Source organism: Aulonocara stuartgranti (assembly GCF_965226115.1).
Source record: "Aulonocara stuartgranti genome assembly, chromosome: 22".
Lineage (NCBI taxonomy): Eukaryota > Metazoa > Chordata > Actinopteri > Cichliformes > Cichlidae > Aulonocara > Aulonocara stuartgranti.
The window spans coordinates 21458881-21477702 of record NC_138957.1 but is presented as its reverse complement, the minus strand read 5'-3'; the positions used below and the strand labels follow the sequence as shown (position 1 = coordinate 21477702).

Below are 18822 nucleotides of genomic sequence, written 5' to 3'. Positions count from 1 at the left end.
AGCACAGAGAAGTTCAAGCTGAAGAACACCAGCAACAAGAACATACATCTACAGCCCCCCGAGAAAAACACAAATAACAACACAGTGTCTGAAAAAAAACTGCATGCCCAAACAGATATTCGTCATCAGAAGGGAAAACTTTTTATATCTAATGCCAGTGGAAAATGACGCAAAAAAAGAAAAAGAAACCCTGATGTGAGAACTATATTCGGAGGAAGACCCACACTCTGATGAGTCATCTTGAAACCCATGGTCTTGGTTTGACTTTAGGCTAGTAGCAACTGAGTAAACATGGTGATGGATCTATCTTTGAGACTTTCTCTGCACGAGTGTGTGTGTGTGTCTATGTGGTGACCTGGAAGGCAATTCCAGCGCAGAGGAGCGTGAGGGTCACAGAGTACGAATATATCCATCCCACATTATCCCCATCTTTAAATATGAACGACAGAAATCTAAGAGAGGTATTCATTAACTGTTCAAGTTCCTCAAACACCAAGTTAAAATAGTAACTGTGGGAAAAACTGGAACACTGATCTCACGATAACACTCACATAACACAAAATCAATAACCAGTTTGTTGGATTTCATCAGACCGCAAGGCCAAAATGTTTCTGTGTTTGCTGACACGGTCAGATTAAACTGGTTAAATTAAGATGCGTCAACTTTTTCCTTTACTTATGTCCAACTAATACCAGTTTACCATTAGGACTATATGGAGCTATATGATATTGGTTTTAGCACCACAAATAAATGCACTCTCTCCAGAGATTATAATTAATGATATAACACCTTACCACCCACCATAAAATGTGATGCAGCATTAAAAAAAAAAAAAAAGCCAGTCAAGGACACAGATCGAGAATCCCAGCTGTGCACAAAAACAGCCAAGCAATGAGGCAATGAAGAACAACCAGACTTTCCAATATTTCCTCTATTTGCTCTTTCTTTTACTGACTGCAGAATCTCAATCAAATTACATCTAGCTAACCTAGCTAGTACCTAGCTGTTCCTGTAACACATTTTCTATAGTTAACATGATAATGTCACCATCTTTAATTCCATTGGCCACTGTAATCATACATAGAAAATCTAATGTCTTGACTGCCCTATCTGTAAGTAAATATCAGGCAATGGCCTATAACTGTTTAGCTTTAGCTAAAAGAAATAAAACAAGGTCGCTCTAGTCTAAGGTTACAGGCCATAGCTAGCAAATACTCTGGAACATAAACATCAATAGAAACCACAACATTCAGTTTTTAAAATGTAAACAAATTACTTAATCTATATTTTGTTAATCTGATCCCAAATGTACCTTCGCCAACTTCGCTAACATCTTCAAAGCTATTTTAAGGCAGAATAAAGCTAGCATGTTTCCCTCTCTCTGAGTCAAGCAGATGCTAATCACCTCCTGGCTATTGCAACAATCACATCATACATATGATATCACTTTATATATATGTCTTCAGATAATAGGCTGCTTGTGTACCTTTATGTGCAAACCTATGGGAGCACAATCTATATTTAGCCTTTCCTCATGTCCCCAAGAATGAAGGTTTTTCTTAAAAAAAAGTTTTGTTTTTTAAAAAGCAATCACATTTTCAGCTACACACTGTTCAGCCTTTCACAAGTGGGAATGTGCCATGTCAAAAGCCAGAGGTGTGGACTCGAGTCACATGACTTGGACTCGAGTCAGACTCGAGTCATTAATTTTATGACTTTAGACTTGACTTGAAAAAATGTTCTAAGACTTGTGACTTGACTTGGACTTTTACACCAATGACTTGGGACTTGAATTGGACTTGAACCGGTTTACTTGAAAAGACTTGATATTTCACCCCAAATATAAAATTTAACATGCATATTATATAGAGATTGAAAATGTGACGTCATTCACGGGTAGAACCGCAAAGGATTCTGGGAACTCGTGGCAAGCGGTACTAGCGCACGCAGGCTTTCAATTAAAATCAGTCACACAGCGATAAAAAGAAACACAAAAATGTCAAGAAGCTGTTGTATTATTAACTGCAATAGCCGGTCGCATGACAGCCACGGGAAGCCGACGAGTAAAGAGATCGGTTGTTATCGGATTACGTCGTGGAAGAGAAATTGTTCGAGCCATGTTTCCAAAGTAACAAAGATGCGACTGGATTGCAGCCATTCAAAGATCAAATATAACGTCCTAGAACACTCCAGCTCACAGGTTAGTCTGCTCCAAGCATTTACACGAAGGTCAGTCTGCTGTTGTAGTTAATGCGTCATTTTTCTTAACATAATTGGTGATATAGGTTACAAGCAAGTCTGGCGCTGAACAGAAATGGTCGCGCTATGCTCCTTTATTTATTGTGCATAAATAGTAAATTATCCTGACACAATATTGCGTTTCGCTTCTGTTATTATGGTACATTGACAAAAACATATACTTTTATTCACAGGATAAAACAGGTTTTTTGTATCACTAATTGCCCAGTACGATTACAGCATACAATATTATTGTCACTGCTACATTTCTGTGATGCTACCAGAAATTATTTCCACTACTAATTAATTACCGTTGAGCTCAAAGGTCCTATTAATAAACGGTTAATGAATGTGTATTTATGAAGACGATTTGTGAGACTGGTAAACTTATGATACGTACGATGGTCTTTCGTTCTACACGGTGCATTTCAAGGTCCTGCACCCATCCGTCGGTAAACTGTACCTGGGCTTGTTGCAGTGACCTGAAGTTACTAAACTTCATGAGTGTATGCACTCACTCCAAGAACCGTATGATTATAAATATGCATATAAATATGCTAAGATGAGATAGCTGACTTCATCTAACTAGCAAATGTTTTCCAGGCTACGTTGGTGATACAGTTTTTTTTAATGTGTATGATATTTTTGTCATGCGATTTTAAAGCTGGTCCTACAACCGCATCCAAGAATAACATGCAGCGTATCTCAGAACTGTCGGTGAAAATTATTCTTGGAGCTAAGTTTAATTGAGCTGCATTTTAAAGAGGTGCAATTTCACAATTTGTGTATATTTTCTAAGTTCACTATTTTGTATGTGTTGAGAAAAACACAGATTTTAAAATTACATGGTCTAATATTTACATTTAGCATATAACTGCAACATTATTTTTTCGTTTGTTTTTTTTAAAGACTCGAAAGGACTTGAAATTCAAAATTTCAGACTTGTGACTTGACTCGGACTTTTACACCAGTGACTTGAGACTCGACTCTGACTTGCCTGACATTACTTGAGACTTGACTTGAGACTTGAGGATAAAGACTTGAGACTTACTTGAGACTTGCAAAACAATGACTTGGTCCCACCTCTGTCAAAAGCTACAATACGGCCCGCAAGTGAGCCCAGGTTGTGCAATACGGTCATATTCCCTTTTATATGCATGCATTCTTTTAAGCTAGCTTCAGAGCGTCCATATGTTTCACAGCACATAAGGAAACGTGATCGTGTTTCATGTTCACAGTCGCTCTGCTGTTCTATTTTTGTCTCTGATTGATCTGCTGGAGCATTTTATTTATTTATTTATTTTTCCTTTAGAAGTTACCCATTACCCACGGGAGCCCTTTTTTCTTCCCTTTGCAATGCAGAATCAAGACACTCTGTCATCCTATGATTTCCTCACTCCCAAAGCCTCTAAATAGGCGACTCTCCAGGTTCTATTCTGAATCCCAGCTAATTGTTTGGTATCCATGGAAACAACTCCAAGGGCTTCTACTTGAACTGCAGAAGATACGGGCACACAACTGCACAGTAAAGATGATGAAACACACCAACACGCAGCACAACGCATCTGTTTCTCCCGACAGACGCGTGAGAAAAATGCTCAGACCTGTCGGCCCGACCACGAGGGATGGGCGGGAGCGGAAATCTTCCTCGATCGTTGTGGGGCTGAATCCCAACTCTGCCTCGTGTCTCAGCGCGAGAGCAAATGGATCAAATGACCAAGCAGACAAATATTTAGGTTGTATTTTCACCTGCCACTGAGAAAGTCACTTGCAGCATGCAGTGATCTAAGGAAACGTGACATATCAGAACACATGGATACGTTCGCATCGGCTATTCTGAATGTAAATTGCTGTCAGGACTGAGTGCGTGGGTGGCAACAGCCTCTAGCTAACTGTGATACAGAGAGAGAAAACAGAAAGAGGAAGACTGTGAGTGGGTGTTGGAGAAACATACTCAACCTTTAGCATGTATATCTCTATTAATACATATCTGGAAACTTTGCTTTTATAGAATCATTTGAATAAAATCATTTTCAGGTAATAATCCCCCCCCCCCATCCTCAATCAGGTGCGAAAGCTGATGTATATAATAATGAGTTATCCTTGAAACTGACTGATCACGACAGCAATTTAACAATTATGATTTTTCTGCAGATGTCTACAAAAAAAAAAAAAAAAAAAGATCAAAACTCTGTTGATTCCAGAAAACACACTTGTGAAATCTACAAAAAACACTAATAACCCACCAGTTCACCAAATCTACCAAATAAGCATTAGCTGAACCAATGATGCCGTCACAACAGGCAACCTCACTAATCCTGCGTCTCATGCCACCTTACATAATAGGACACTTCAAAAAACACTGGACCGTAGCATTACTGGTGCTCAACAAGACTGAGGGGCTGCAGCCATGCCAGAGCCTCTAATTCTCCACAGAAGGTGATTTGAGGTAAACACTAACATTAGCACGCTTTCACTCATAATGACAATGCTATCTTGTCAGATGTTTGCATCCTAGGATGATAATATTAGCTATAATGAGAACTCTAATTAGACACTAGACAACTGTTTTCCCCTCACTTAATCTGTTTTCTTGCTTTTAGCCTAAATAGAGGATGGGATACACACAGACACACACACAACTTACTCGCTGCTAATTAGAGCTAACTCCAATATACAGTGAAGCTCATTAGTTTTAAAGGTATTTGATCATAAACCTTTCTATTTCTGATGATGATACCTGCATGAAAAGTTAGGGGACTGTCAGAGTTTAGTAGTCACTTCCCTTAGATGAAGAAAAAAGAAAATTCAGAGGATCACCAAAGGCAGCTGCAGTAATTACAGTCTGTGGAGCTCAAATCTTCACAGCAATCAGTGTAATGAGAGGCATAGTGCTAGCATGTTAGCTGAAGGCTGGTATCAGATCTGCAGGTACCCTGAGATGAGGTATTCAATCAGTATCAAGCAAAAAACTGAGTCTTTACCTAAAATAATACCATAATTAGTTCTTGGATTTTGGCTGTAATCAAACAAAAAAAGAAAAAAAAAAGACAGTCCTAAGACTCAACGTGAGCAGGTTTTCACACATATTATAAAAGCTGTTAATAGCCCCTCGCAGTTTTATTCGCTCATAATGTTATTTTAGAGTTTGTGTCTCTGAAGCGCACAACTATGACTCAAAAAGAAATAAATAAACAAGTAAAAGTATGGCTCAAATTCCCACAGACCATAGCAGAGGAAAATGTAGGTTTCAGGGTTATTTAGTCGAATGTAAACACAATGCAGAAAACATATTGTGCTCGATTTATGTAGGTTAAATAAAGTCAATAGGTTTATAAAACGGCGTCCTCTTTGTTATAAAAGTTTTTAAAAATCAGTTTAAGACAATTAAAGTGCTTTTACTTTTAACACCTTTCCATAGTTTCTCCCTCTGACATAGTACAGTACATAATCGCTTCTGTTTGTTTGTTTGTTAGCAGTCCCCGCAATTTTTTAACTTCACAACAATATACCAGGTCTTAGGGGACACGAGTACCTAGGTTGGCTAAGCTTGACCTTCATTGTTAGCACCCAATGAAGGTCACCTTGAAAAAAAGCATTTCTTGAAACCATATCAAGTAATATGTCATATGGAAGGGCTTGGAGAGAGCTGTGCAACACACTTTTTATTTTTTCAATATGACGCCCTACAACGTCACAATATCAGCATAACAGGCCACGGTGAGCATGCTGTAATAAAAACATAAAATAGTATAGCTCTTGGCCTTCAGGGAGAGTTGCTCTCTCTCTCTTGTTACTGCATCTCTATTTTCAAGCAGGATAAAAATCCACATTCATGCTGCTATGTTAGACGGCCTTTGAGGCCTACGTCTTTCCACGATGTCGGCGTCCGGTTTGTCCCGGAGTGACAGTGTTTCCAGTTCACACGCACCAAATCTCGTTATGTGTGGTCTGAAGCATATGACAACAAGGAGGCTCCGGTGACTCACAGACCAGGCCTGCTGGGGCAGATGTTGTTTTCATGTCATATGGAAGTCTCCGTAATTGCCATATTCCAACGAGTAAATACTGCCATGTCAACAACCAACCCGTGATTATGCCATGGGAAGTTGCTCTTTTTATGACAGCTCCGAGTACCCATAAAGTAAGCCAAACTGTCAAGGTAGCGGCAGTTAATCCTACCCTAATGGTAATGTAACAATAGGCTCAGCAAACTATGGATTAAGATTTCATCACTGTCTATTCGGGCTGCACGATTAATCGTTAGAAAATCGCGATCTCGATTCATACTTATGTGCGATCTCATTTCCAAATGACAACGATTTAAAAAAAAGACGACGACAACGATTGCACCGCATTTTGATCCGGGACGTAATCTGCATGAAAACAAGCGCTCACTCTTCCTGCTTGACAAATGACAAGGGCGGAGCCTTATACCACGTGATACAGAAGCTGTGCCGTGTGATGCTAAAATTAGCAGGGAAAAAACAACGGAGAGCACGTCAGGGATGACGAGAAAGTGACAGGAGAAAATCCGTCCCGGTCAACCACCCAAACATCAATAACGGGAAATTTATACAGCGCTTCCCTATACCCGTCGAACTCCCGCAGGCACAAAGAAATTACGGAGGCTATCACTTATCACCTGACCAAAGATATGGCTCCCATCAACACTGTGCAAAACGAGGGATTTAGGAAAATGATCAACACCCTAGACAAACGCTACACAGTGCCGTCCCACAACTATTTTTCTATTGTTGCACTACCTGCTCTATACACGCAGCGTCGAGCAACGGTGGAGACGGAATTTCAAGCAGTACAACATTTTGCGGCAACCACAAAACGTGAGACATTTGTTGTTTTTATGTTTATTTATTGTTTTTATGTTCAGTCTCAACTGTTACGAAGTTGATGTGCAGTTAATAAGTGCAACAAATATTTATACTGGAAAAGAAAATCGTGAGAGAATCGTGATCTCAATTCTAAGCCAAAAAAAAATCGTGATTCTCATTTTATGCAAAATCGTGCAGCCCTACTGGATATTAAGTTCAAGTGAATAGAAGTTTTGTACATTTAATAACTTATAATAACCAAATATATGTTTTACAATGTCTGACAGTTAACCCTTTAGACAGGTCATGACTTTCACTATCATAAGCTCTGAAATGGTTTAGATTGTCTATAATATGATACACAACTTCATAATTCAGTGAAACAGCTGGCTGGTATTTTATTACAGGGTGAGCATGCTGATTGGCTGAGGTCTTTCTGTGTGGCATTTCTATGTTCTCCCTGCGCCTGTGTGGGTGCCTCCTCCCTAAGACATGCATGACAGGTGAACTTGTGAATCTGTACTGGCCGTAGGTGGGGATGTGAGAGCGTGCGCTTGCCTGTCATTCTGAGTTAGCCCTTCATGAAGTATCCTGGCTCTATGACAGCTGGGACAGGCTCCAAGGAAGAAACAGTCTGGATGTCGTTGCATGTCCCGTACATTTATATGCATATTGGATTTTCCAGCTACATCAGTGATAACCTTTAATCCAGGTTACAGTGAGATTTGCACATACACAAGCATATTCAGTACAGTGCATAAGTCTTGAGCCATCCCTCATTTCTTTACATTTTAACTTTGTCGTAGTTTTTTTAAAGTTTCTCTTTTGACACCTGACCATTTTCAGATTAATTATTTTTTTGTTGGCGTTTAGAAGGCATCTGACTCAAGAAATGAACCAATGTTGTGTTGAAACAAACTTAAAAGAACCTATTTTAAATTGTATCTTTACGCACTTTGTTACAATTAGCCTTTTTTTTTCTTTTTAAACACGTCTTAGGCGAATATAAGAAAAATGTCAAGTTTGACAAGCATCAATTTTCACCAACAAGGTGATTCTCAGAGAGCCATTATCTGAAAACTTGGTGTGTGTCAGAATGGTGTGCAGTGTGTCCATAAATCAATTCAGATAACTGGACAAAGAGGACAAAAGAAGAACTGTCAGGCCTAAAAAAAAAACAAAAAACCCTAATCTTTAGCAGATCTGAGACATAGATCTGGACCTTCCAATTGAGCCATGTACTGTTCACCGAAGCCTCATCAGACATGGTCTCAGTGAAACGATGGCTGTGAAGAATCCATTCTTAAAGAAGGGAAACCAGGAAAAAAGGCTGAGGTGTGCCAAATTTGACAACAACTGGACTGAAAATCCACGAGAACAGGTCTGATGGAGTGGTTCAAATCTACATCAATACAAACAGAAGAGCTCAGAAAAGGCGCAACAATGAGTGTCTACAGTCCTGTGTAAAAAGGTGGAGGCTCTGTCATGGTTTGGGACTGCATTTAAGCCAGCGGTGTTGGGGATCTTATTAAAATTGATGGCACCCAAAAAAGTGCTGTCAGATTTTGATCCAACATGCAGATCAAAATCTCCCCAGAGCCTGAACCTCAGGATTATTGAAGCAGTGTGGGACCATCTTGATTAAGAACAGAACAAAAGTTCTTTATACCACAACGCTTAGAAATTTGTTACGAAAGATTTTAGAGATGTTTTTAAAAATAAACTTTTTAAAAAGTGTATTCAAATGTTCAACTGGTGAAATGCATCTCCCTCTACATCACAGTTTAGGGCAAGGGTTTGTGATTCTAGTGAGAAAACAACATTCTAATACAATTATGTCGATTTTTTTTTGTTTAAACTAGTAAACTGGTCAAATATAAACTAAAAAGGATTAAAATCACATTTGAAACATGCAGCCTCATTAAAGTGTGTAATTTAAGAACGAGTCAAAGTGTTGATGTATCTGAGATTCTCTCTGCGCCCGTATGATGAAAGTAAACGCAACTTTGTTCATGATGGCAGAAAAACTTCACTTTGTTTTTTTTAATCACTTCATTACACTCTTGTTTCAAGTGTCAGACTATAGTGTTTAATCCAGTAGTATTTATGGCTTTTTCCAGAAAAAATAGGCAACTGAATAGGCCATGGGCATAAAGGCATTCACTATAATCTATAAGAAGAAATAGAGAAATATAAGAAAACTGCTTGCACGGCTCATTAACACAAGAAGCAAGTGAGAAATGTATTTTAATGTATTTTAATTTATTTTGTGTTCATTTGTATGAACTGACTCTTCAGAGCCAGAGTTTAACATCTAAACGCCAAGTACGACCCATGGTTCATCCACCATTGTGAATTCGAGCAGCGTCACAGGTGCTGAAAAGCAAACGCAGACGGTGTAATGAGTGTAGAAAGTTAAGGCCATTCATTTACAGCAAGCTGTCCAAACAATCATCCTGCATGACTGACAGAAGCAAAACCTCGCAGCATCAACTCCGTGGCTCTTTGACAGCCCGGCAGCCTTGCCCCAGGAGGTTTGACACGGTTTAAGTGTGAGCAGTGATTTACCAAACACAGAATGACACGGGAGATGGCGAGCGCAGAGAGGTATAAACTGCTGGCATTTAGAGAATCAGATAAAGTATAAAGTCCTGAAGTGCCCGCTGCATTTAAATTTGAAGTGAGAAAACATTAGGGCTGTTTAGGAGACTTAAAAACCCTTTTGAGCGAGGACCCAAAGATGACGGTCTTACTAGCTCGGTTTCATGAGCCCAGCACATACACCCAAAAGACCGAGATGCTTTAAATTCAACACGCCTCACAAAAATGTGGACAGCTGGCTTTATTCTAAGTAGAAAAGCGACACCTCTGACTCTTCGGAGCCACTCTGCTTCTAAGTTTAGAAGCAGCACTGTAATCAAGGAGAAGTAAAACGCACAGAAGAGCTGCAGGATGAGAGAGGAGAGGTGGGTGGAGGGGTTGAGGAAGCAGGGGCAGTATGGGAGCGAGGGAGCCACGGGGAAGAACCTGCGATCGGCTTGAAAACTGGCAGATATTTCTGGAGAAACACTGAGTATTCTGCAGTGTAACCGCTACTTCTGAAGGCCAAGACAGTACTGTATAAAAATGGCCTCTGAGCGGAGGAAGACACAAGAACAGTAACCCGAATAAACAATCTAAAGTTGCTCTCCATCACGTGTGTGTTTTCTGTCTCTCTCCTGCCTTGTTCCTCCCTGTGTGTGTGTGTGTGTGTGTGTGTGTGTGTGTGTGTGTGTGTGTGTGTGTGTGTGTGTGTGTACACGTACTAGCCAGGGGAAGTGTGGCCTAGTTACCATAGGAACATGTTCGCAGCTTGTGCACTGCTCTCTATCCAACTACCTCCGTTTTTGCTAATGTATTTAGAAGCTCTAATGCTATGCTTGTAGATGAGCAGATCCAAATTAAAGAGCTGAGAACGAAGATCAAGAAGCAATGTGGATACCGCTCTTGATATCGACCCCGCTAAGATATTATATTATTTCGTGAAAGCACACATCAAAAATGAGGCGATTCTCAAAAACCATCCCCCCTACAGTCGCCTCTGACCGCCCCTTGTTTGTTTTGTTTCTAACATGTTTTTTTGTAGGCCTTAATGTCGAAAGCAAAGACAACAGCTTTACACACTGCGCCGACTAATAAAATGATTTCTCTCCCCGTCCCTGAAGGGAAAAGAAATGACTGCTTTCATCTGGGGAGGTAAAGGGAGCACAGTGAGGAGGAAGGAGGAATGAATCAAAGCCGAGTAAAAAGGCAAATGGCGCTATCAAACCTAGAGGATGTCAAAATAAAACTCGGAGCGCGGCTCTGACGGTGAGTGACGCTCCAGTGGAGGATCGAGTGGTTTAAAAAAATAAAAAATGAAATCATCAATGTGCTGAGGTACTTTTGTAAATCTTTATAATGCTGAAAAGGATTGGGAAACCATGGCAGAGGAGGGAAAAGGAAAAAAAAAAAAGCAGGGCGGCATATCTGAGGCTAGTGCATGTTAAACCCTTCATTAACCACTAGCAACAGCAGTGTTGATGCATTTCAGAAAGAACAGAAGACTAAGGGGGAGGAGGGGGGACATAGAAAAACATATATAACAGATAAAAACCTTACTGGACCATGACAGACTGGAGAAGAGGCTAAGAAATGACAATACGCAAAGCTGACGACGGAGAAAAAAAGGAGACTTTGACTGGGTCTCGGCTAAACTGACTCACTTGGGGTTAAAACTCCAGGTCCACCACCACAGCAAGCCTCCGCTTGACCAACCAACCCAAACTGACTCTGATGGGGCAGCCACGTCTTTGAAGATGTGTCCATGCAGCTATATGGCACAGACACAAGTAGAGTTTTCCCTTTAGTTTTTGACATCAGTGAACTAACAATCCCCCAACCCCCAAAAACACAACAATGACAAAAAGTTTTAAAAACAACCAGAGGAAAAAACGTGAACCTGTTATTGTGCCTGAAAATAACGGTAAAGCAACATTAATAGAGAGAATGTGTCAAACTGTACAAATCAAATGAAAGAGAAATGTAATTTTATAGATAGTAGTAAACAGCGCTGAACGTGGAGTTGAAATGACTTTTTACTGTGCAGTAGGTGGAATCGTTCTTCATCTGCATGGTATGAATGTCTTTGAGGTTTCTGTTGATAAAATGTTGCTGTAGACAAACAGCAGCGGGAAATTATCTTTCAGGAAAAAAAGAAAAGAAACAGATGTTTAGCTGTATGACTCAAATGCAGTAATATGAGAGGTACCATCTGGGGCTGCTGTGGAGCATGCGAACACACAAACTTGTCCATGTCATTAAAAAGATATCAGTTTTTGGGCTGCAAAGCACGGCATGAGCTTCTTCTTCATCCACCCCATCAGATCTGCCCTTTTTTTTTAGATCTGCTAGCTAAATGTCACGATGCTGCAGAGCCACAAGCAGCTTCCATGATTAATTGATAAGCGTTCCTACAGACATGGATCCCCTCCAGGTGTGGTGGAAGAAGTATAAAAATATCCTGCTTTGAATGATGATTTGTTTGTGATATGATTTCTCCAACAAAAAGTTCAATTTCCTGCTTTTAAATTCCCTAAAAGGACATTTACGGTAGCTGCCTCTTAAAAAAAAAAATCAAGTATCAATGAATATGCTAATGTGCTTTTTTGTTTTGTTTAAAAGGTTAAAAAATACTTGATATTACACATCATATTTTCAGTATTTAACAAATGAAGGCTTCAGATTTTCGCATTATACTCAATTTAAGATGCTTACCGGAGCAGGGTTGACCTCCAAATTACACAGAGAAAGAAGCTTAAACACACAATTTTAGCCGAACCCACCTTAAGCAGATGGATGTGAAAGAAAAAAAGCCCTGAAGCTACACTTTTCTGTACAGTGACAGTTTGTCATCCAAGAGATTAAAAAAAAAAAGTGAGTGGATGGGGTTAGCACACTTTTTTTTAATTTTTTTTTTAAATTCCTGGTTCTTAAAATAAAACTCACATTACAGGTGAGATTTTTGCAGTCATTTTGAAAGCTTTAAATAAATATTCTATGACATCAGGAGAGTCCTAATCAGGGCATCTGACTGATTCGTAAAATACAGCTGTATGAGATGCTAACAAGGGAGACTACCCACAGAAATCTGAGGTGGGTTATGGCTTTAGTCACACTAGAGCAAAAACAGAATGGCAACCAAAAATAAATCTCTGGTTCTTTAGTGATTGCGTTGCATTTTTTCTACATTCGGCACCCAGTTGCATGCAGTTGCAGTTACTAACGGACCACCGTGCAACAACCTCGATCCCTGGGTGACCACGTTGGATTGCAAGGTGAGGCAACCTGTTTCTGAATAATTTTGATCTGACTGCAATCACTCTCAGATTGTCAAACGTTTGCAGATAATCACCGTTTAATCTATAAGCACAGACCTTTCTCACTCACTGTGTTTATACACCTCTCTGCATTTAATTATCAGTTATTATTGATCTCTGGCTCTCTTCCACAGCACGTCCTCACCGCCAACCGGTCGCAGCAGATGGCCGCCGCTCCCTGAACCTGGTTCTGCTGGAGCTTTCTTCTTGTTAAAAAGGAGTTTTTCCTTCCCACTGTCGCCAAAGCGCTTGTTTATAGGGGATCATATGATTGTTGGGGTTCTCTATGTTTTCTCTGTACTATTTATAGGGTCTACCACACAATATAAAACACTTTAAGGCAACTGCTGTTGTGATTTGGCGCTATATAAATAAAAATGACTTGAATAGATTGGCAATGTGTTGCAATCAATGTGAGTCAGTGTGAGCCGATGAGCAGCTGTGCAATAGGGGACAAAACTGGTTGCCAGCTGATTGTTTTTATATAGGAATATATCCAGAACACAATGTTGCTGAGCACCTGTGTCAGTTCACAGCTACTTTATGTGTTTCTACATGAATTTCTACATGTCTGTTTCAAATCTTCACCAAGTTAATTACCCCATTATCACAAACAGATTGCATTTAATTGCCAACTTGACCTCATTCAACTGCAAATTGAAAGCAGACTGAGTCCATCTCATTGCTATTTCCTTCCCACCCTTGATGTAACAAAGTCACTTTGAAGACTGGTCGCAGACTGGTCAACGTCTTCAGAGCAACCATTGCAAAGGCAACAATATTGCAGGCGATTGCACACGGTTGCAATAAGTTGTCGTGTCGCAGTTTCCAACTACTGTTTCCCCTAGTGTGACTATAGCATGCCTCCAGTGGCTGTAAGAGAAGAGATTAAGAGGAGAAAAATGTGGGGACAGAGTTGAGGGGCAGCTCTGCGAGAGCAAACTGATGAGTATTATAAGGTATTACGTTGTCAGACTGTGTTAAGTTGGAGGAGAGGCTCAGGATAGGAAAGAATTACCAGAACTACAAAAATATCTCCACTTTTTTCTGTTAGCTGGCTGAAAAAAAGAAGAGGATGAGAAATAAATCCATGGCCTGAGGCAAAAGAAAACAATTTGAGAAAATTGCAGGACAGGATCTCATTGACAAGACTCCCAACTTTTCTTTTTTTTTTCAGAGAACATTCAGCTAGACTGTCAAAGCCTTGCTGTCCTTGGCAGCAAGAAGAAGCCCCCTCTGTGCATTGTATTGAAGATGGCTGAAGAACAGCAGAATTACGACGGAAACTTGGTACTGGAGCAGAATCAGCTCTTTGCCGGCTGCCGGGCTCCCAGCTGACAACTGTGACAGAGTGGCAAGGAGTCCAGATTCTCAACAGTTCATGAGAAATTGAGAAAGATTAATAGACGTCCGTGATTCACGCCTTTCTATTTCAGCTAAACTAACAAAATAATTTCTGGAGGAGATGTAGGAGATAGGCGTTTCTTATGAAGATACCCATTTCATATGGAGGAGGATGAGGAAATCCTGCGAGGGACAATGAGTCAGACTGAGCCAAACTTATCTTGTTCCATCAAGTGTGCAGCCTTAGACATTTCATTAACTGAAGCACTGCTGTCTCCACTACAGTATGCTTTTTGGTTAGGATGGGGAACGGTTTAAAAAGAGCCTACTGAGTGCAGAGACGGTGTGACATAATGGACCATGAAGATGGTGGTCATTCACTGTCCCAACATCAATCCGTTGCCAGTAGAGATGGAGGAATACCAGCAATAAATGAAATCACTCATGCGTAGTTTGGCAAATCATCTATTGCTCCCAACTACACATACTGAACCCAGTACAAAGTCCAGTGAAACTGGGACACTTGCTGGCAAAAGCCATTTTGGCCTAATAATAGATATTCACTAACACCAGTGCTGTTATGTAACGAAACGAAACCTTGCCAAAGTTCTTGTTGTCATAGTAAACTGACTACCTGACAGGGCTAAAATAACCCAGTTAAATGATTTTGTTTTTTTCTATCTTTTAAAAAAATAAAGACTGAGCTCTTTAAACTATCATTATGGATAACCTGCATCCTCTCCACAGTCCATGCAGGTGTTCAATGTGCAACACCCACAGATAGCTCATTAAGAAACTACAGGTGTCAGTGAAATTAGTGCAAGCAAAGTCTCGCTGACTCTGAAGTAGCTGACTGCCAAGAGAGAGCAGCAGGTTTGTGCATTGATTAAGATGGAAGTTCCCCTTAAAATAAAGTAAATTAATGAATCTTGTTTTTCTTAGCGTGGGGCACAAAGTGTTGAATGCAGCTGAGATGCATTAGTACTGCAAAAAGAAAAAAAAAAGTGCCTCTGGGGAAAATCTCTAAAAACATGAGCTATGACATTTAAACACTTATGAATAGTTTTTTTTTCTACATTACATGTTATGAATGATTTTCTTTCTACCAATCAGGAGGCTTCCTGGGCAAAACTACTGTCATATTTAGTCTTGTTCCCTACAAACAACATAGCAGACACTGAGAAGTTTGTACGTGCAAACCATAGACTGTATACAAAAGATGGACACAGTCTCTGGGTCTGTGAAGTGAAGCCAGCAGGGGGAGACTCAGCAAGAACATCTGGTTATATAGAAGTCAATGGGAATAGAACCTTTTGTCTCTCTTGATCTTTGACTACAGTAAATATTTTTCCAATGAGCACACTGGCTCAGTTAAGACTTTTACCTATTAATGAATAAACATGATGTTCTTCTGCTCCAAACAATGCCTCTATTAGAATGGAGGATAAAGCAGCGCATGCCTTAGGGCTTGTGAATGACAAGTTGCTACCAAATTAGCATGGAGCGTTTCTCCAATTTCTCAGCCAGATCCACCGCTCACTCCTCGTGTTCATACCACCAGGGTAGTGATGGCAAAAATGCTCAGGCATCGCGACAGATCACTAACAACCAGGAGGCAACACTGAGCTTTTATATACAGTCTGTGGTGGCACAATAAGTGGGTACTAGGGATACTGACAGCATGTTGCTAATTTAGAAGGTGGTGTACTACATGTAGCGCTTTAGCCTTAGCTTATACTTTGAGTAGTCCCTAACCGCTGTGAATACCAGCGGTTAGGGACCACAACTGCCATTGAATACCTGAAATACGCAAATACTTGAGACCCCCCTCAAAAACACTTAAAAACACCAAACATACCTTAAGCTATCGTCTTAATGAAAATAATTGGCGAATATTTTAGATATGCTCTATGAAAAAAAATCCACAAATAGGAAAATTTTCTGCAAATTTTCTCTAATCCAAACCAGAGGGTGAGGGTGGCACGTTTTTTGTTTTTTTTTTTTTGGGGGGGGGGGGGGGGGGGGGAGTTTACAGTCATTTACTTAAAATCACCTGAACAGCTTTAATATTTTGAGAAGAATTTCTAACAATAAACTGAAAAAGCAAAAATACACACATATACAGCGCCAGGTTTTGTGTAAAACTGTTTTACATCAGGCGTGATGTCACACCTTGGCTGAACCCTTCACAGGTCACGCATCCTGTAAAGCATGACCTTAAAAACGAGTTCAGTGAGACAGGCTGAACCAGGACACCTGCCTGCTGTGTGCAGGTCTGCTGAGTTTCACTTCTGTATGAACAGCTGGTGCAGACCCTCCTGTCTTTGCTGAAGATATGCAGGCTGTGAGGTGGGCTAGCATCACCATACCAGCTGTCACTAACACTAGGTGAATACTTCACAGGGAGATCAATGAAATACTGTGCATTCACACAGATCCCTAAGTTCCACAACATGACATTTTCCATCTGTCCACACTTGAGAATAACACTTACCCAAAATTATAGGACTTCCTTAAGAAGAAATCTTAGTTACATCTGTGGATGCAGACTGTATCCGGTGGGCTTTGCAGGGCACTTGGGAGTGGGGGAGCGGGAGGCTGAGGTTGCAGGTTTACTTTCTTTTTGGGATGAAGGTAGAATCAGTTTGTGCAGACCTGAGAGACGGTTTCCAAATGAAAGCCCGATGCTGTCCTCTTTGAGAGAGAGTTGTGTTTTAATCATGAGGCCAACTGGCAGAGCTCCTCTTGTCCCTCACCTGTGCTGCAATGTGTCCATACGTGCTTCTGTCCAGAGCGAAGGCTTCGGGGGGAAACGTGAAGCCGACTGTCATAGGGATCCCTTCAACTTCAGCTCAGTCCACCACTGAAGCCAAATCCTGCCCCTCAGCAGCGGCTCCGGTGTGCGGCTCGGCAGCTCTCATCTGCTTCTCCTCCCTCTCTTCTCCCTCTGCTGCTCCCTGTCCTCCAACTCTATTACGATCCAGAAACTGTGATGTGATAAGAATGCGGCTTCCTCGGCAATAAAGACAATCTCTACTGGGGAGCGTTTTTGTCATCTTAATTGTTTGTCCCGGGCGCATGTGACTCCAAACAGCCCCTGCGTCGCGGTTTTTTCTTTTATTTAATTTTTTATTTTTTTTATTTTTCAAATCTGTGGATAACGTGAACTCCTGTTAACGCATTTGTGTCTACCGATCAACACAGCCAATTATTTCATCATTTGTCGCTTGTATTTACGTTAAAAACGGCGGATTGGTTACGGTTAAAGCCACGGAGGTCTGCGCATCACTTACATTTAAAAGAATGATTATTAAGGTTGATGTCTGTGGGGCTATGCCAACTCTAAGCAGCAGCAACAACCACGGTGCTGCACATTGCGCGCACTAAAAGAAAAAGAAACGCACAGAAGCATTAAAATAAATATCCTGGCGTATTTACAGGCGAGATCACTGAAATGTGTAGCAGCACTGGAACAAAGTCTGATTCATGCACATTGTTTCTGGCGTGCTCCATGTTTCTAGCTAATCTTGGAAAGCGTCTGTAGATAACCCTGCGTGGCTCAGCGACGTCCCCATAATCCAGAAATTGATTACGAGGAGGAAAAAATGAGGGGGAATCCGGTACCAAATTGACGCGGTGTCCTTTGCGCTCCTGCAGTCCGTCAGCCCCTAATTGTAATTTAACGCCAGTGCGCGTAAAAAGGTGCTCGGTAAACGGAGGAGTCTCTCCCCAGAGGGCGGAGATAGAGCGTAAGATAGGCATACAGCGAAACCACCGCCTCCAGAGGCAGCAGAGTCCGCCCTGCGCTGCACCATCTCTGGAGTTTGCAATCGCCACAAAACGCAACGAAACGATGACGGTCGGCAGCCCACTGTTCCGCCTGTTATCGACGAAAACGGTACGAGTTGGAAAGTTCAGCGGAGTTACTTCTTGAATATGCAGAGTTAGTGTTTGCAGTGGGGCTCACACGAGAGTAGGGATGCTGCACTTCAAGTTTTTGCATCTGAAAATGTTTCAATGAACTTATTTTATTTATTTATTTTTTGCTTTAATAGCTGCTGTGACGAGTCCTGTAAAAAAACATTTTACTGAATCGGTGCAGCTCAGAAGGCAAAAAGACTGAGAGAGCCCTCAGGGACTGTGGAAATTGGTTTGTGGTAACTTAATTTCACCTGTGGCATCTGGCGTAAGCACTACAACAACTGACTAGATGATTTGGTGCATTAGTGTCCAATCTTTACAGAAACCCCCCAAAAAGATGTAATTGAACAGCAATTAAACACAACACATTCCCAAATTAACCTGTAACCCAGTGTTAATCTGGCTACTGATGATTCACATAGCACGGAGGTGTCTGCTCAAAGAAGCAACATATTAAAAGGAGAGGTTTGAATTTTAAGAAGCCTTTAACAATGCTCACATGCCAGCTCAGGGACAAAGTTAGAGAGGCGAGGCTGAGATGGTTTGATCATATACAGAGGAGGGATGGTGGATATATTAGTCAAAGGATG

At 40.8% G+C, this 18822-nt stretch overlaps 1 protein-coding gene across 4 annotated transcripts in view; it reads right to left on the bottom strand.

The window, feature by feature from the left end:
• The window catches only part of LOC309699461 (ras/Rap GTPase-activating protein SynGAP-like), a 57512-nt gene extending 39546 nt beyond the window's left edge, over nucleotides 1-17966 (bottom strand). For 3 of the 4 annotated variants that reach the window (XM_082522474.1, XM_082522476.1, XM_082522475.1), the window contains exons 1-2: nucleotides 16806-17966; nucleotides 11315-11421 (exon numbers count right to left, since the gene is read on the bottom strand). In XM_082522474.1, coding sequence (XP_082378600.1) covers nucleotides 11315-11417 — 103 coding nt within the window. In that variant the 5' untranslated portion in view covers nucleotides 11418-11421; nucleotides 16806-17966. The remainder of the gene's footprint in view (nucleotides 1-11314; nucleotides 11422-16805) is intronic. The other variant, XM_082522477.1, reaches the window with a different exon arrangement.
• Between the last annotated feature and the right edge of the window lie 856 nt (nucleotides 17967-18822).